Source organism: Neltuma alba, unplaced genomic scaffold, assembly GCF_004799145.2.
Source record: "Neltuma alba isolate B1F8T4 unplaced genomic scaffold, ASM479914v2 tig00013066_pilon, whole genome shotgun sequence".
NCBI classification, from domain to species: domain Eukaryota; kingdom Viridiplantae; phylum Streptophyta; class Magnoliopsida; order Fabales; family Fabaceae; genus Neltuma; species Neltuma alba.
The window spans coordinates 29,626-49,552 of record NW_021637402.1 but is presented as its reverse complement, the minus strand read 5'-3'; the positions used below and the strand labels follow the sequence as shown (position 1 = coordinate 49,552).

The following is a 19,927-nucleotide window of genomic DNA, read 5'->3' as shown; positions in this document are numbered from 1 at the left end:
ACACGATTAAGCAAGCACTTTTTGCTAGTTTCCTGTTACCTAGCTGCCACAGCATTAGCTCTAGGACTCGAGCAAGATTTTTAATGGGCCAAAATTTTCTCAAACCTATTCTATCTCCAAATAGGTTAGGCTGGTGCTTGCAAGGTGTATTATCTGATGTCTGTCATCTATTGTTTCTTAGAAACAGGCTGCGCATGCTAAATTATACTTTCTTCTTTTTAATTATTTGTAGTGGATGAAAAGCTCCTTTCAATATGCATAATCAATAGGATTTTCTTAAAAAATTATAAATTTGAAAGACAATCTAAATGATATATATTTAGGATCAAAATAAACACTTCAAATGACTCTTACATTTAGAACTCTAGGAAATATCTTATTTCCTATCCAGTTATTTTGTATCTCCTAACCAATGTGCATATTTTGCCGACAGCACACAATTTTTTTTTTAAAAAAAGGACAGCATGTCAGAGTTCTCTTATTGCCATAAGCAGAGTTAACCCTTCAGTCACTATGGAACAACCAATCATGGTTTCCACCCACAACCGCACTATTAAAAGTTGCTAGACATTTCAAGAATAAGTCAGCTTGATACAAGAGTGATAAGAGGTTGAGAGGAATTCTATTCTAACACCGAAGATACAGACGCCTCTTAAAGCAGACAAAAACAGATAGTCATCAAAGAACATCTTTGCTTCCCACTCACTATAACACTTCTATTCAGTTCCAGCGATTTTCTTCTTGATGTCCTCGATGTCGGTAGCTAATTCCTTTCTGCTAGACTGCATGGAGAAGGAAAATTATATTATTTATAAGATCTTTTTTCTAGCAAAAATAAACTTGCCTAGGGTTCACATGATTAGCCTAAAAGATAGGAATTCTGATTGCAGAAATAGAAGATAATAGCTAGATCCAATGCGCAGAAGAATAAATCCTTCATCATTTTGACTGAAATAGCCATCGATAATTGGAGAAAACTTAATTATTTGTTACCAGATCTCAAATAGAAGTGTGATGTGCAGAAGGACTTAAAAAAAAATCAATCATACAACATTAAGCTATAAAGAATATTCATGTGCTGCCCTACTATAGAAGAGCCTGATAAGTGATGGCAAATTCCTAAGAACTTTCACCTTTTTTTTGTCCTTGATTATTTTAATGTTATCATTTGTCTTCAATTGGTCATTTATGAAAACAAAAAGAATCAGTATCCAGATCAATGCAGTTTCACGAATATATTTTGCAGAAAACAAAATGCGTATGATTCCAAAGCAGTAGTGTCTCCATCGGGCACTTTACCTACCTTAAATAGAAGGTAGCGGTAGACAAACCATCCAGTGTAACCTAACCCTACCAACTCCATGATTTTTGGAAGCTGAAACATAAATGAAATATTTCAGATGAGTTCACAAAACTTCTGGAAGCATAAAGAACAAAAGCATGTCAGTTGGTTGACTAAAAAGCAACCAATCGGGGACAAACTTTTGGGTACAACTGATCTACAAAATGAAAGGGCCAAATCAGTTGTTAATAAGCATGAAAACACATAAATAAACACTTCAGAGACAGGAGCACTTCTAACTTATGCCTATCTGTTTATTTTTGATTGGCTGGGTCTACTATTCTTTCCTTCTTTCTTTCTTTCTTTTTTTTTAGCAGCAAAAAATCTATGTAAGAACCTCTTCTGATTAAACTAAAAGTTTATTTAACAAGAATAATGGCTTACCAAGGGAAGTGAGTTGATGGCACCCACAAGAGTTGCTGATAGCCAAACAGCAACAATAGCCCCACCTCCGTAAAGAAGTACTGTAGATTTGTTTTCAAGAGCATCCCACTGATAATAATAAACAGAGGATATAAGTCCCACTTGATTACAAGACAAAAGCTGCCGGAGTTAGGATGAGATTTGCCAAAAAGAAGATTCAGGACAAAATAAGAATGTTGCGATTAGCCAAATCATAAACTTCTTGCCTTTTGCTTCAAATCCGTGAACAATTCACTCGGATCCGAACTAGATGTTTCCTCTGAAGAAGAAGCTCTGGTTTGAAACAAAGACTTCCGGTACTCTGAAAGACCGGAAGCAAGAAGAAAAATTAAAACTTGTTGAATTGTTTGATAAGTAGACATCATATCTTTCCAACTACTTGGAATTTCATGGGTTCATTATTCTAGAGAATCCAGTGAGGAGGATAAGAAGGCTGTGATCAATGTATATGTTGTATATATTATGCCAAGTAAAATGTATTATGAGTGAAGAAAGAGAAAGGAACTTCGGAAGAGAAGGTAGCCAGAAACAAAAGATGAGATGAGAGAGTTAGTTCTTAAAATAACAATATAGAACTCTTCACTTGCTAAAAAGAACAATATAGAAACAAAGAGATTAAGAAGGAAAGGAGGATATAAGAGATTAATTTGAGTCGGAAGATTTTATTTTATCCATCAGAATTGTGATGACACAGTACCAAATACATAATATCTTGGTTTAAGTGTCATATTCAAATATATAGAAACAAAGCAAGGATACCAAATATAGCCTGTAGGAAAAAAACAAATAAAATGGGATTGAGCTCAATAAACATATTGAGCTCGGAGAAACAGGGGGTAGGTTCAATATTCCCCTATCCAATTTATACCATTTAGAAACTCTTGTGACCGTCTTGATTAGCCTTCATATGCGGCTGCCAACTAAAGCAGCTCATGCCAACAATAACCAGTTTCAACATTTCGACCTCCAGAGCCTACTGAAAACGGGTATCGGTAACTCGTTTACATATCAGAAAAGGTGATTGAAATTGATTTGAACCTTCTAATGCCACACGAAGATGGTCATATGAGGAGAATGATGGACAGCACCTTCCGATTTTTACTTTTGTAATTAATCGATTTCTCTGTCCTCAAACTCAAATGATCATCACCTCACATACGAGAATTGAAATCCCATTAAATATAATTAGCACGTAAATGGAAAGAACGCACTAGTTGAAGACGGGCTACGTTCCGTTTTCACGAACAATGTTAATTATATCCATCCTTACGTAGAACAATTATTGAATTGTTTTTTATCTAAATATAAGATCCATTATCATAATCAATTTTCTCTAAATTACCCCATAGATACTCCTCAACATAATCAAATAGAAGAGGAGATGATATTAAGAAAGATAATCATAGTGTTTTAGGAAAAATGTGCCACTTTTCTTATAATTAACCAACTTACTTAACTTCCTAATCTAATTAATTAGTTAAATGGGTCTTATATTAAGGACCGGAAGAGTATTATGTTATAAAATTCTTTAAATGAGAAAAGAATCCAGAATACTTTAATGATTCCGCCCGAAGTTATTTGAATATTCGTTCCTTACTGTTTTTCAGAATTAAGTAAAAGATTTACCAATTATTATAGCATCCAACCGAATTGTGAATGAAATGAAACATGAAAATCGGAACAATACCTGGAAATTGCTTGACGGAGGTAGAGAAAGAAGGCGTGGAGAGGCGACGAGGAAGATAAGGCAAAGCAGAGCAGCGAGTAACAGTGGTGGCATTGGTGGTCGGAATCCGAGCGATTAAGACGGTGGCCGCCGCTGCCGCCATGGTTAACTTTCAAGTCCTCGATGGGTTGCCCGGACTTGGATAGTTGTGCGTCTGAGGTCTTCCTTCCTTTGGTTGCTCGTAGAGAACTTCCTCCTCCTCCTCCTCTTTTTTTTTTTTTTTTTTAATTAAAATTATCGATGGGATAGCCATCTACCATAATATGATTCGGGGCACCAATTTCAATTCTCGACACGTGGAAAAATGCTAGTTTCTAATTGGTTGACTCCCTATCCCAAAAATCCACATTGCAGGAGCACTCCAGCTCTTCGCTATAAAAAATACTGATTCCTCAATCCTCGTGCACATTTTTCGTACTAACTTGATGTAATTCCCATATTTTCCATTAATATCGAGAGCATTAAATAAAAGAGGTTTTTAACAAAGTTTCAAGTTCAATTATTCATGCTCAAGTTTGGCCCAAAAAAAAAATTCACCCCGCGGGGTTAGGTCGACTGGCTGAGGTCGTCCTAACTTAACCACGGATCTCGGGTTCGAGACGTGGGAACGCAGCACTTCAAGGGCCAGGGGCGCCGTCCGTATGGATCCTTGCAAGCCCCCGAATCTGGGGACGTTGTCACGGTAAAAACGATAGTTTCGGCTGGAGTAATCTAAAAAAGAAAAGAAGCCATTATCTAGTTTAGTTCAGGCTTCTTTGTCCATAATTCATTCAATACTCCTACATAGTTTACATATCTCATACAAGAGAAACATGAGATCTTGGAAACTTAAAACCATTAATCTCACCCCTTGAAGCTAAGACATCATCTACCACAACAAAAGAACTCACTTTAGATTTGTATTAACATTGTATCGACAAATTCTCAACGCTGATGATCCATCCTCCTCTACAATCAAGAATTAAATGAAAAATCGAGCTCTGCCATGCCCGTATATCCTGTGCTAATGCTATTGCTTTAATGGCGTGGAATGAATCATGGAATCCAATCCCTTCCTCTTTTTGCCCAGAAATCAAGTCCGCTTACATAAGCCAACCAACAAGATGAAGGGCCAAAACCCCCCACCCCACTGCGGGGGGTTAACATTTACGTAAGGCACGTACCCCTAACTTTGAAGGCTAGATTTCCCAAACTAAAAGAATGTTTGGGGTGAAAAAATACTTCCTGGGATAACCAAATACTCCCTAACAATCAAATTCTTGAGATTGAATGGGTTAATACAAGTTTAAGCCCAATTTGGTATTGGTTCCTAAAATTTTAAACGTGTGGTATTGATCCTAGAAATTGTGTCCATTTAAAACCGTTAGTTCCTAGTATCTTAACACCTCTAAAATCTTCTGGACATTAACACCGTTAACCAATAAGGTGGATACATAGCTGCCTTTTATGCAGCACATGACCTGGACATGAAATTTTCAAAAAAGAAAAGAAATGGACAATCAAATGCAAAACACACGCATGACAGACGCTGAACACACGCACAGACACTGCAAAACCCATAGGCAAGTTCCTCTTATCTGGGCGATCCATTTTTCCTTGAGCACATCGTAAAGACCCATACGAGTGGTGGAATAGTGTGTGGTGGAGCATGGTGGCTAAGACACCGGAAAATAGAGCAGAAGCACCCTCGAAGTGAAGAATGTACACACTAATTGATAGGGGTCCGGCTTTGGAACCACAGGCTGCAATGCCAAGTAAGGAAGAAGCATCCACTGGAGGAGACTGTGTGGGAAGGGCAAAAGCAGGACGAAGATTATGAATGTTGTGAGAATTAACAGAAACAGAGACTTGCTCGCCCTGAAGCTGCATCCGAACTTTGATCAGATCAAGCGAATGAGTGCGACACCCAGCAACAATGGACGCGATAACACCCTCAATAAAACTCTTAACACCCATTTCGCTTGTCGAAGATTTGAAAATTGTATGTGCAGAGAGAGAGAGGGCAATGACAATCATTTTCTTCTAGTGTCCGTGAGTGCCTTCTTTTTTTTTTTTTTTAATTTCACGTCCAGGTCACATACCACATATAAGCCAACCTATGTGTCCACCTCATTAGTTAACGGTATTAATGTCATGTCAAAAATTCCTAACAGTGTTAAGATACTAAGGACTAACAGTCTGAAACGGACATATTTTCATAAAACCGGACCCAAATTTGAAAGATCAAAATTTGTATTAACCCTGATTGAATCCTCAAAATTTCTTGCTGCAAATTTCTGGTAGAGTTGGTGGGAGAAAGAAAATGTACGGGGCTGTGCTCTTTCTAAATGTACAAAACCAACATCCTAATATTGCCCCACTAGTCAAGAAAGCAACCAGAAAATTAATGCTAAGCGACTATACTGTCCACCCAATGATTTATTCACCTTGTTCCCCAATCTAACATACATCAGCAACTCTGGAAAACCGCTAGACTACCATAAATGATTCATCTCTCAGGTGATTTTAGTATTTTCAACATCAAACCAAACACAATTGGTGGTAGAAGTGATTTCAGACGCATCCTAAAACTAGTACATACTAGTTAGTAATTTCCATCAGGTTCAACATAACATTGAGAGAAAACCAACAACCAAACTTCTTCACCACCAGTCATGCACTTCTTTCCCCATTCGGGAAGCCCAGCATACCAATTTAAATAAGATATTCTAGCTCTTGCTAACATCCGAATCAAATTGTCATCAAGTATTACAATCTTGTTGTCAGTAGAACCATCATCTATAAAATACTCTTCACCTCATCATTCACAAACAAAATCACAACACAAGTATGATCGAGAACCAACAACGGGAAAAACAACCTTGCGAAGAATATCCATCAATCCAAAGAAAAACGCCGCACCGAACAGTATAGTCAGCAAAATGAGGGAAATCATTTGATTATGAATACCTAAAACATACAACAATTCCAAGCTGCCAACAGAACAGTCAAACTAAAGAGATAACAGGCTATTATTGCATTAATTCACCATGCAAAGGTCATAACATGTAAAACTCAGGCATACTAGAGCTTCAAATATTACAGATCATTTAGCATCATATGGCAATTAAAAGGAAGAAGAAGGGGGAGGGGCGCAATTAGAACGGAAGCTGTGGAGACCGTGATCGCCGAACTCGGAAACCCAATCCAATCCAAACCCAAGCGCTTAAATTTTATCAATATCCTCGTCCTCAAACTCAATATAATCGTTGCCAGTGCCGTCATCCTCCTCATCCAATCCACCACCAATACCCTCGTTGAGCCTGGTGTTGTCAGGCAACTCTCCATAAGCCTTCAACAGCCTAGCCTCATCGGGCATGTACTTGAGGATCACATCGGCCTTGTCGTCCTGGTAGTCCCGGAGGCCGACGAGAATTATATCACCGGCAGCGATCCAGACCTTCTTGTGCATCTTGCCACGGATATGGCAGAGCCGCTTGGTGCCGTCGATACACATGGCCTCGCACCGGCCGTTGCCTAGCATACGGAGCACCTGAGCGTACTCTTGGCCGTCTTCTTTGAAGACGAGCTCTCTCTTCTCATCGTCGGCTTCGTTCTTTCCTCTCTTTCTGTTCTTCCCTCCCTTACCCTTATTCTTCGGCATAGCTTCCGCCGCAGAAAAAACCCTAGGTTTCGATTCTTGAAGATGGCTTTTTCTCTGGTAAAATTCTCTTCTCTGGAGAAGTGAAAGAAACCCTAGGATTTTAATGCGAGGCCGACGCCAGATGCCTTGCTCCCTGCCGAACCCGGGTCTATCCTTTTTACAAGTAGCGTAGGGCAATTCCAGGAATAATAATATAGTATGCTCGTAATGGACGATTTTGCCCTCAACAACTTGCCCGATGTCGGCAAATGGCATCGTGGGCCTAACCGTCAATTACTTGGTTTCCATTTTTTTTTGTCAGTTGATATTGTTCGGGCTTGCAACTCAATCGCATCAAACAATGTCTTAAAAAAAAAAAACAATGTCTTAAATATCTTTTAAAAAAAAAATTCAAAAAAATATTTCTTAAATTTTAAAATCCCAAACACTTTTATAATAATTTACTATACTTAAAAAATAAATAACGATACATTTTTATAATAATTCTTGATTTTGGATTATAAAATTTAAGAGGTATTTTTTTAAGGATTTCCTAGTTTTTTTTTTGTGCAGGGTTATGAGTTTAAATTTTTCATAGAAAGTATAAATTTAATTTATTTTAAATAATTTTTTATTTTACAAGATAAATACATGACAGATACAAAGCATAAAAATGATTTCGGAGAGTGATAGGTCCAATTATTTTGATGGGAAAACTAATTAATTGCACTTCAAACAAAATTACTCAAAGCATACTTACTTTGACTTATACAGGTTAATAGAATTCTATTCAACTACTAACAGGGGTTGGGTTTAGTAAGAAAGACTAATTCCCCATAATATGGTGAATCAAAATTTAAATCCGTATCAAGAGAAGTATTCACATTTAGTATTTTACAGAGTTTCAAATCAGGTTGCCTCAACTACTCTTAAATTTTTACTTGCTCATTAATTAATGACGACATGCACCTTTTAAAATGATTACTAAAACATTCTCTAATGACGCGTATTTTATCCATGCAGAATGAAGTCAGCTCCAAAAAATCAATTGAAATTAATTAATGTCGAATTCTAATTGAAAGTAACAACGGAGTACCCATTACCGAATCCCATAATATTTCCAAGTTAAGCGAAGTTGTCATAATGTACAAGAATAACAAACTAATTGTTCCGCATCCTCTTTTCTAAGAAAAAACCAATGCATTATTCTTTTTTCATTTTTAAATTTCGCCGATAAAGAATAATAAGAAATCATTAAGATGACCTCTAAAATCAAAATAAACCAAATGGGAAAAATGAAAGCATGTTAACGAAAGTCAGTTTCCAAACAGGACCTGTCCCTTCCTGCACCTGCTCAAGCCCATTTACATTTTTTCTTGGGTGGCTGAGCACGAGAAGATCCAAAAACCCTCTGATTTCATGCCTCACTAGCCACCAAAAGGCACTTTGCCTGGATATTTTACATTTTTAAGATTCCATCAGTTTAACATAATATGAGTAAATAGCCTAAACAAGGTCAGTCATCAAGTGGATTGAAAAAGTTCTCAGAATATTTAACGGATGTCAGTGTCTGACAGTGAGCTCAGCTCTGAGATGGAGGACGCCGTTGATGAAGAAGAGACTGTCCTCAGCCATAAACGAAGTCCATGGAATTGCAAACAAGTTTCTGTAGCCCACAGCCTTTCCCCCAGTGAATAAGTAATTACCTTTGTACTTGCTAACAAACTCCTCAGTCGGCCTTGACCTTGCGGCAAATTCATAGTCGACGGCAAAGCTAACTGAACCCTTTTCCTGCATGCCCAGAAACAGTCCAAAACAATGGAAAGAATTCTGTTGGTCCATGTTGCAATGTGCTGACAGGAAAAACCCCTGTCCGCCTAAATGGAATGCCTGAGAATAAACCCGGCCAGAAGGGAACAAACTGGCACACTCCTCCCGCTTTAGATCCAGGTAAACCACACACTGTTGCCTTGGCAGTTCAAATTCCACCACCTTAACAGGGCGATACTTATATGCCCGCTCAGCAAAACGACGATTCAAGGCAGCAGACTCCTCTGCAGCCAGTGAGCGCTGGCGGTGTGGAGCCTCAGCCTTGAAGAAGAGGGCCTCAAGGACAAGCTTAGACGCCACTTCATGGTCAAAGTCATTACAAGTCAAAACCTTCTTAAGTTTTCGACAAGTCATGTAAGGGAAGCGAATTAAACGTGCAAGCCGTGCACCCAGAACTTCTTTCCTCTCCTCCAGCTTGGGATATTGCACTCTAGCCCACCTTAACACAAAGTCATAAGCAGCATCTTCTGATGCAACCTGAAGATCATCACTAGACAATATTGCCTCAATTCCAGCTAAGGGCAAGCCCATTACCTCATCCTGGAACCTGGTCATATGCAAAAATAGTTGGCATTACAAAAAACCACATCAAGAAAAACATGGCGCATGCAACTACAGCAGATGTTCTCCCAAAACTAAATTGATGTCGGGAAATCGTATATGAGCAAGGGGATAGCAAAAGTGAAAATTAGAAGTATTAGAGGTAAGATGAAATACGTTTATGCAGATTATTAGATATGAGTATCAATATATACACACACACACTAAAATGCAAATAGCACTATTCACAAGTTATAAACAATCGATCAAATATATCTAGAAAAATAGAAATACTTATATTTATTAAAAACAACTACAATGATAAATCAAACTAGAATCATATACAAGACTAGTTTTCTCCCACAGTCTGGTTGTTTTAATCCTACAACAAGGTGAGCTTTTCCAACCAGGAAACAGTGATTAAGAATGGGCACGGGAAATAAAATATGGAAAAGGAAGATGATATGTAAATAATAAAAGATATAAGAGTAGTCAGGTTAGTTACAGGTTAGCTAGCTGGCCAATGACTATAAATAAATGGTTTACGAGCATTACTTGGTTATATCCTTGTATCTAGAAGCAAGATACTGCTTTGCAGCATCAGTCAATGGTTGGACGGCCTCAGCCATCAGGACACTCGAAGGAAGATCCAGGTAAAGCAATGCAGAATCAGGTGTCATGGGAATATTCCGCAACAATCGGCTGCAGTATCTCATGCATGAAGCAACTTCAAACTTGTCAGCAGCCATCAACACATCCAGCAAAGCAGCTGGTGTAGTGGTGCTCAAGGTATTGCTGTACATAAAGTTCAGAAGCTCCATGAGAGCAGCCTCCTCTGTAGCATGCGAAAGAATCATGATGTTTGTAAGGCAACTAATAGCAAAATGACAGCATATTAGAGCTGTCGGAAAAAAATAGAAAAGAAGAAAATCATTTTATGTTTATACCGGAGGCACTAATTCTCAGTGTAACATGTCTCTGCTCGGACTCCTTCATTCCATTAGAGAAAAGCTACAAAAAACAAAAGTAAGTAAACACACATTTTTGCAACATACGGCCTGCAAATGATTCAAATCTACCCCACAAAGAAAAGGCATCTACCTTATAGAAGAAAGGACTTTTAGCAGCCAAAATAGGAGAACTGATGTGTAGTGTCTTAACCCTCACAACTGTTGAGCAATCCATGCTCCAGTTTGAATCATTGCTATTTCCAGCTTCATCATCACCTATGAGAATAATAGTCACACAGGAAATCTAGGTTATGGAATGTATTATAGAACCTGTAAGGTAAGTTTATAGAGATTCAATAGAGAGAAAAAAAAACCCGCTCAGTGCTACAAATCTTTTAGTTTATCATATTTCTTTTATATACCCGTAAGAATATTTAAGAACAGTATAACTGGAATGAACGTTGGTGACCATCCAAAATACAGGCCTTTTGGTTCACCATATCTCCTTTCTGACCATAAATTGCAACAGAACGAGCAACAACTTGAGATATGGAAAAAGATATCCTCTCTTGATGTAGAAATGAGGATCATGTTCAAGAAGCATTATTTACACGCCTTCCGCTGCCAAAAAAATAATTCTATCATTCATTGACTTCTTTCATGTCAGTTCTTTATCTTCCCTATCATAAACTTGCTTTATTCGCAACGGAACCTCAGTATGCAAGCATTTATTTGAGAAAAGGTTGAAAGACAGTTATTAAATCCTCACCATGACAGGGACTTGTTCCAGACTTGAAGGATAGACATGAAAAAGAAAACCGATAAAAAGCACAGCATCTTAATCAAGAGCACAATAACTAAGATAATGAGATTAAAAGCATAATTAATTCAAATACCTGAAGGGCATTCTTCAACCATTGCAACAGCTTCTTCATCTTGATTTTCACCGGCAACACCATCATCAATATCAAGTTGGTTCCCATTCAAAATTTGCTCATCAGGCAATATCGTAAGATCCGCTACAACAAGCAAGAGAGAAAAATATATAAAAATATTCAAATAATTTAAATATAAAATATATACTATCTAGTCTATAAACTCTGTAGAAAGCAAACTATTCATTGGCGAAAAAAGCAACCCACCCTAGACGCCACGCAAAGCATGGGCAGCGGGCTCAGTCCTATTCATTTTAACAGTTATCTAGTAAATTATAAAATGAAAATAACCAATAACATTTATATTTTCTAGAATATTCCATATTAGCCATGGTATGAGACAAGAAGCCAACATGCACCGGCAAATATTTATAAATAGAACCATGCTTTGGTTTTGTGCTGGCTCCTATTCTAAAAGTGCATAATCAACAAAATCTAAATAAGATTACATGGCATATGTGCTCGATTCTTTCAAACGGTAAAAGGAGTTTGAATTCTTATGGTTTCGGGGAGCAATGAAATGGGAAGTTAACTAGATTTTCTTGATTACAACTAACTTTCTTCTCAAAAGTTCCAATATGCAGCTTTCGATACCATTATGATTTACGATTTCGAAACCCTAGGTGAAATAACATCTTGGCGGTAAATGATAGACAATGACTCGTAGAATTGACCCCTCACAAGATATTTGAATTAGTGGGGTATCCAGGAATGCTGAAATGAGAGGTTAACTTGATTTTCTTCTTCATTACAACTAGTTCTGTTCATCTAAAATAAAATTTTACCCAAACAAAAAAGCATAAAGAAAGATATAGAGAGGCATACTGCTGTCCTTCTTCGCATCCTCCCGCCTTCTCTTTCGGTGGCGAGCCCAATCGGCGATGGTAGCACAACAATCGGAATCAGGGCGAGCCTCAGCAGAATCCCCCATGATTTCGATCCGGAGAATCCTATCTGAGAAGTTACTGTCGTTGAAAGCGAAGCCAAAATCGGCGTCGGAAGGGGAAGCGCCGCCGGAGTAGTCAGAGTCCATGACGGTTGCAGGGTCAAAGAGATCCGTATTGAAATCCTTCATCCTTACGGGTAAGCCTCGCCCAGAGAAGGACGAGAGCAGAGGAAGATAACGCTAAGCGAGGCCCACAGGTGGGCCCAGAGCGGGAGGACGAAGGATGAAGGAGGGAAGGGTTTTGTTGGATTCCAGAAAGGTGGGCGGCGTGGCGAAGAAGAGAGCGTTTGAGAAGCAATAAATACAAAGCAGGAAAGCCATGACTCCTTTTGGTTATGCGTGTCCTTTGATTTGGTTTGCTTGTTTGTTTGTTGCATATCTGTTAGTTCATTCGTGACAACCAACTTCCCAAATAATAACTAAAATTAAATTTTACCGTAACCCAAAAAAATAAATTTATCGCTCTCCAAGGCGGAGGCGTCAGGGAAGATATAAAGATTTTATAATTTGAATAAAAAATTGGATAAAATTTTAAAAGAAAAAAGTCACCTAGTTGGAAAAAATAAAAAGTCATACTATTTATGGTCACAAAAACAATCAACATCTGAGACAGGGTTACATCTTAGGGTTTAGAATTACTATTATTTGTTGCTATTAATTTTAAAAATTTTGACTGTAATTTGAAAAACTTGTGAATTTTTTAATTCAATATAATAATTAATAGGTTTTTATTTCCTTAACTGAAGAGATTTGTGGAATTGGTTAAGGGTAGAGATTCAGCAAATTTTTTTTAGAAGGATTAAGTTGTATTCACTGCCTAAAATATTTTTTTTAAGTAAGGCATGTGATCCTAAGTATTCTTTTTTTTTTTTTTAAGGGTTCTACAATACTTAATCCTTTTGAGAATATTGAACTTTGGCATTTTCAGGTGAAATATTTTATTGTTGTTAAATATAAAATTCATTGACAGTTAACCAGCAAACCCAACCTCTTTGTGTTTTTCTCCCTAATTTTCTCCCCCTAAACATAGCTATCTTTCTATTGGAGATAATCATTTTTTAAACATTGTTAGTTACTAAATATGTATAAATATTTTTCCTAGAAGACTCGACTATTAGTTCATTATACTGTGAAAGACTAGTTAATTTTACAAAATCTAATCTCCTTTTTTTTTTCCCTTCTCTCTTGTGTTTAGCTGTAGTATAGGAGTCTTGGGCAAAATTGACTGGGGTGAAATAATAAATTGTTCTCCTACGTGAGAGCCCATAAGTTAAAAAATCCACGCATAAAAGCTACTTTAAAACACTGTAAAAAGAAAATGCAAGGGGTAGCTCCCTTTTGAAGTTCTTAATTTTTCTGATTCATTTCATCAACACTTTGATTAGTAGCAACATCAAAATTCTGAGATGGAATTAATGTCTTTGAAGCTGTGATTTTTACCTATGCCCGATGACGTTTTATAACTATTTTACAAAATTACTGAACCATGGTATGCTGAGACTCTGAGATACCACTTACTAGGCTATGCTAATCTACGACATTATTGTGGGCACCAGAATGATTTGTATATACAAGGAAACTTCTCCTATATTTACTTTCTACCTTAGATCGTTTCTGCCACTGATACTTAAAAATCTAAAAACTGAACCTTAATATAACAATCATTACTGCTCAGGTCACTGTCATTATTTCACATAACTAGAATTATTATTACTCCTCCGGTCCTAAATGTAAGACCTTTATACACACTAGTATAAGGGTCTTACATTTAGGAAGGAGTATTATTTTATGAAAAGGAAAAATGCATTAACTTTAAATTATGAGTTCACAAGGCTGAAGTTGTTAGTAATTCTTAAAGCAAAGCGGTCATCAATCCACCAACACGTATAAATCTTAGAAGTCACTATAAATTAAATTTTATATTTAAGACGGGAGTTAGTAAATCTTAAGAAAGTAGTTATCAGGCCTAAGATGTTATTGCCAATTCATATAATTAAAGTTATTGGTTGTTAAGTGAAATAACCATTTCATATGAATTAAAAGTGAGCAGTTATTCAAAAATACTAATCAATGATGATACAATTAATTAAGAAGAGCAGATGTGTCACAGTCGTAAACAAGATAAACATGTACTCTTTTTGTCTTTATAATATAGGACCTAATTGTTAAGTTAATTTTAATTATAAATATATGATCTATTTCTCATATTTATTAATTTTTTTAAATTATCCCTATAAATATCCCTCCAACTATAATCAAATAAGTGATGAAGGGAGGATATTAAGAAGGATGATTATGGTGTTTTAAGAAAAATATATCATATTTTTTGTAATTAACTAACTCACCAAACTTTCTTAATCTAATTAAATTAGTTAAATAGATCTTATATTAATGACCAGACAGATATATTTTACAGTTTACATGTTTGCTAATAAATAGCTAATTAAAAAAGGGGACCAAATCTAACAGTGTTATTTCTCCCTTTCCCCTCACTTCCTGTCGTGTTTGAAACGCTTCATCGGGTAAAGGTAAACAGCAGAATCACACGGCGTCGTTTTGACTCGTTTGCCCATTCAGTCATATCCTGAAAATATCAGAATACAGTAACATAAGTTTGGGGGGCGGGTGGCCGGGGGAAGCAATATAGACTTCTTTTTTTTTTTTTTAATACAATACACAAATGAAATTTACGAAACAAATACAATAATAACAGGATTGATTTTTTTTTTTGGGCCTGAAATAATAGGTTTGATTAAGGATCCAATGTTTGACTATTCCGATAGGACTGACTATAGGGTGGTTGAATTAAATTAATGAAATTTGAGTTATGATCCATTTAGATTAGAGCAGTTGAAAGCAATCGCTGTGATGAAGTCAGACAGGTAGGCGCATGCCATATATTGCCATGTGACTCCCAATGAAAAGAACATGATGAAATCACCTTAAAATTGCACTTTGCCATTCAAATAAAAGGTGTTTTTGTTGAACATTTTGCCAGATTGTCATATTTAAAAGGGTGTAAAAAAAAAAAGCCTTTAACTTGAGTACGCCTCAACTCATAAGGAGAAAAAATATACTCAGTCCAGTTTTAAATATAAAATCCATTTTATAATACTCCTCCGGTCCTTAATATAAGACCCATTTAACTAATTTGATTAGATTAAGGAAGTTAGGTAAGTTAGTTAATTATAAGAAATATGACACGTTTTTCCTAAAATACCATAATCATATTTCTTAATACCCCATCTTTTTCTTCTACTTGATTATGGTTGAAAGAATCTATAGGGGTAATTAAAGATAATTGATAAATATGAGAAATGGGTCTTATATTTAGGACCAAAATCAACTCACCAATTGGGTCCTATATTAAGGACCGGAGGAGTATAATTTACACTTACACTACAAAATGAATCTTATATCTAACACCGAAGTTAAATATCTCAAAGATCGTTACGTTGAATTTATACAATTAAGCACACTCACACACAACTCGTGACATATAAAAGAAAACAACGTAATCAATAAAAAGCAAACGAAAGGGCGGGGGGATGATTCATCTGAGCTTGATCAACTAAAGAAGAATCTGAAATCGATATGTTTGCTTTTAAAAGAAAACAACGTAAGAAAGCGAAAGCAGCGAGTCCTCCTTCTATCACCATCTCTTATCTCTCTCTCTCCGCTTCTTTTATTTATGTTCTTTTTCTGTGCACAGGTAAGATAAATATTATTTGTGATATTGAATATATGTATCTCTCTCAATAATAATTCAAATCTTAGCTTATCACGTTCAAAAGACTAACCCATTTCACTAGATATCTATATCAACTCTCATTGATTCGTTAAATCTAACTTCTATTGATCCATTTATAATATTTAATTTGCACGTTTCTCCCTAACTTCCTTTGAGTTGACACAAATACAAGCAAACCCATCCCCTCCCTTTTCTTTTCTTTTTTTCCTGACCTCTTTTAATTTCTTCTCTTTTGCTGAGCTACCTCCAACAAAACTAATTGGCATACAATAATAAATTGTGCTACTTGAAACCCCAGAAAATTGATAAACCTATACACTCTTAAAAAAGCCAAATTAAAAAGATTATATGAAAGGAAAGGGGCCTACCCTCTGAACTCAATCTCATCACCTGAAATTTGTCCCATATATACATACATAGAAGAAAGAAAGAAACACATAAAAGATCTATGGAAAGCTTTGCCTAGCATGGACGAAATATTATACCTACAAGAGGAAGAAGAAGAAAATAGTCACCGCAAGTGAGATTACTAGAGTAACTAGATACTAAAAGTGTCAAATGAACTACCAAAAACTTGGCCTTTAATTTGCATCGCAATGAACATTAAGGAAGGAAATTAATTAACAGGAAAAACAAAGTAAAAAGGTGGGTGTTTTACGAGTATTATGAAAACTCCATCAGAGCAAATGTTGATGATCACAAATGATAATAAAAGTAATAATAATTGGAGCTCCCTTCACTCCAATACTTGAAAGATGAAGCTAACCCTATCTCCCAGTGCATGCAAACCTTTGAAACTTGGCTCTTAAATAATGAAATATATAGCGAAGCCAAAGGTATCCATGAACTAGCAGCTAAGGTTTTACCTTCACCCTTCAAGGCATGGAGTGAAAGAGAGCTCCAACTTGCAACTTTATCTATTTTTCCACAAATACTAATAAAATCAAACTAATAATATATACGAAAATGCCTAAAATTAAGCTATATATGTAACTAATGATGAGCTTGTGATGCTTTATTTTGGCCTTGCTTGAAACTTCAGTTTATATAGGCTAAGGCATGGTACTATAGATCAAATCTGGACCACTGATCAATTTCAGACGTTATGCTGATGGCCAGGGAATATCGCTGAGATATTCTTTAATTCATTCCGTTGTTATTTGTAATTGGAAAGTGGAATCGTTTCCTTTTAATTTTTAATTCAAAGTTGAGGGTCTAAGGGTCCCTCTTGAAAAATGTCAAGGTTCTGATGTTTGAATTTAATATAATGATGACTTCATTGGATTTCTTTTTTCCCCTTCTCTCCTTCATATATTGGTTTTGGGCATTAGGATTTTTGAAGTCGAAGCTATTGCCCATTCATCGGCGGGTGTTTTAATTTTAACGACATGAACGCATGTTTATGGCGACATTAAGCAACAAAAGTGAATCTCTAGATAAGCATATATATATATATGTATGACATGTATTTTTTATTCTTCAACTTTATTTCAAACTTTACTTTAGTTTCTTTTATATTATTTTAAGTTAATTAGATTTCTCTTTAACCAGTCTTCGGCTTTATTTTGAATAACGCGTGTCTCTTTTTAGTTTTCAACTTTATTTCAAGTTACATTTTCACTTTCATCTCAGTTTAATTAGTGTGTGTGTGTAGGTTGTTCGGTTGTTACTTAAAAGCATTTCGGTGATAGATTGCGCTGATAAATTTTACTGGAAATAATAATACTAATATGCAAGCCTCATGAGTATGTCATAGCCATCTCCTTATTATTTTTAAATATGTTCAGAAATTGTTCAAAGTAACTCTTCAAAATCATTAGAAATATAATAAAGTGAGAGACTGAGAGCATCGTTCTTTCAAATTAAGCAAACAATAAATTAAATACTATCTCCAGTCTTAATTATAAGATTTTATTTATAAAATATAAACGAGATATTATAATTAAGACCGGAGGTAGTATATCCGTTTATTAAATTGCAGGAGAGAACCAACTGATTCAAATCCAAAGGGTTTAATAAAGTGTATGGTTAACTTGATTCAGAAGTTAAAAGCAAAATGAATTTTTATTAATTTATAAAAGAAAAACTCTAGAATGCGAGCAACCTTTTTCCTTAGTGATCCACTGAGCACACTCGGAAACTTCATTAGTGTGCTTCAATTTACGCATATTACCTTATTTTATTTCCAACGCAACATGATCTACGCATATAAACCATTCAATTTAAAAAATCTATTTTTTTAAAGAATTATTCTATTGTCCATGTGCTTATTATATATGTATAGAACGGAATTAAAGAAGTGTCCTTCAGAATAAACCCACAAGACATGAGAATATGTTGCCGTATTTTTTTTTTTTTGGTCAAGAATATGTTGCCGTATTAAATATGAACTTTTTGGTTAAAAATCTTCTTTGTCAAATCGTAATAGCCCACGTCCGCCCGTCATGGTCTTTTCTTGTCTTGTCTTTGTCTTTTCTTCGTACTGTTATACATGGTTCTTCTTTACTTTATATATACTACCGCTGCTATTTATGTTAATTAATTTGACTAAATTAAAAAAATTATTAAATTAGTTATTTATAATAAATATGTATTATTTTTTTTAAATAATGATCATGTATATTAGTTAAATCTATAATTTGATAAAATCTTTATAACATATGCAATTTACTATAAGGATTATTTTTAAAAAATAGATAAATATGAGAAATAAAGTGGATTAAGATTTTATATTCAGAACCAAATTAAAAGTTAAATTAGCTCTTATATTAAAAACTGGAGGTAGTATATATACTATTTCCACTCCTATAAGGATCTAATTCACTAAGTTGGGAAGATCAAAAAATTTAGTTAAGTTATGTTATCTTTTTTAAAATATTTTTATTAATCATATGTAATTGAATTACCTATTGATAGTAATTTCTTAACATATACAATTATTATAGAAATTACTTGAGGGCAAAGTAGATAAATATTAAAAACAGAGTAGATTGAGATTTTATATTTAAAATCAAATTAAATATCAAATTAACCCTTATATTAAATATCGGAGGTAGCATTTCACCCTTACTTCTCTTTTTTTTTGGCATATACTCTCGGGTTCCAATCATATCGTGTGTGTCATTACATATATTTTTTAATTCAATCTTTTGAAGTAATAGTCCAGTCTTCAAGTTATATAAACACATCAGGACTTGCCCAAAAGAGACGATAAATTCTATCAAATATTATCAAATCCTTTGAGCCAAATTTTCATGATTTGATGTTTTCCAACTTAAAAATTACCGATTATTCAGAACTCATACGTGCAAAGATGGCAAAACTCAAACGATGGCAATAAACGCGATGGAAATAAATTGCTTCTTAACTAGCTACGCGGTCATGCTTTACAGTTTAGCTAACATCAAGCGCGCGTCTTTTAAAACTTCTCTGAAAAAATGAGATCGTGAATTTGAATCTTAAAATTTAAAATTTTTCTGAAATATAAAATCGTGAATTTGAATCTTAAACGTGGTCACATAGAGGGCATAATGTGTGTGAGTTATGATAAAGATTTAAAAAAAAAACAATGCTGGTAAAAAAAAAACATGGTCCACTTATACCCCGGAAGACTTTAGTGTGCTTCAATTCAATGACCCGAGCATCACCTCCTTATTTTATCTTTTTTTTTTTTTAAACCAAAACCTCCTTATTTTGTCACTAACGCAACCTAATCTATATATAATAATAACAATTCAATAAAAGAATTATTTAAAGTATTGGTCTATTCTTTATGTGTGTTCGTGTACTTGTAGAACGAAATATGTAATCATTCTTGAGACTAAGCCCACACAAACTAGTCTAATATTTTCATTGTTTTTTT

General features: G+C 35.2%; 3 protein-coding genes across 3 annotated transcripts; all 3 read right to left on the bottom strand.

Annotated features, from left to right (window-relative positions):
- Positions 1-669: 669 nt before the first annotated feature.
- Positions 670-3,687, bottom strand: LOC114734070 (protein CURVATURE THYLAKOID 1A, chloroplastic-like). Its single transcript, XM_028921567.1, has 5 exons — positions 3,453-3,687; positions 1,972-2,066; positions 1,727-1,834; positions 1,304-1,375; positions 670-782 (listed from the first exon to the last, which is right to left on the bottom strand). Exons 1-5 carry the CDS (start codon positions 3,592-3,594, stop codon positions 717-719), a joined length of 483 nt encoding a protein of 160 aa, XP_028777400.1. The 5' UTR covers positions 3,595-3,687; the 3' UTR covers positions 670-716.
- A 2,714-nt stretch (positions 3,688-6,401) lies between these two features.
- LOC114734065 (eukaryotic translation initiation factor 1A) lies at positions 6,402-7,291 on the bottom strand. The gene has a single exon (XM_028921561.1). The coding sequence runs from the start codon at positions 7,132-7,134 to the stop codon at positions 6,697-6,699; it is 438 nt and encodes a 145-aa protein (XP_028777394.1). The 5' UTR covers positions 7,135-7,291; the 3' UTR covers positions 6,402-6,696.
- Positions 7,292-8,391: 1,100 nt separating this feature from the next.
- LOC114734071 (BTB/POZ domain-containing protein POB1-like) lies at positions 8,392-12,575 on the bottom strand. The gene is made up of 6 exons (XM_028921568.1): positions 12,194-12,575; positions 11,328-11,452; positions 10,585-10,704; positions 10,431-10,494; positions 10,039-10,318; positions 8,392-9,490 (listed from the first exon to the last, which is right to left on the bottom strand). Exons 1-6 carry the CDS (start codon positions 12,441-12,443, stop codon positions 8,677-8,679), a joined length of 1,653 nt encoding a protein of 550 aa, XP_028777401.1. The 5' UTR covers positions 12,444-12,575; the 3' UTR covers positions 8,392-8,676.
- Between the last annotated feature and the right edge of the window lie 7,352 nt (positions 12,576-19,927).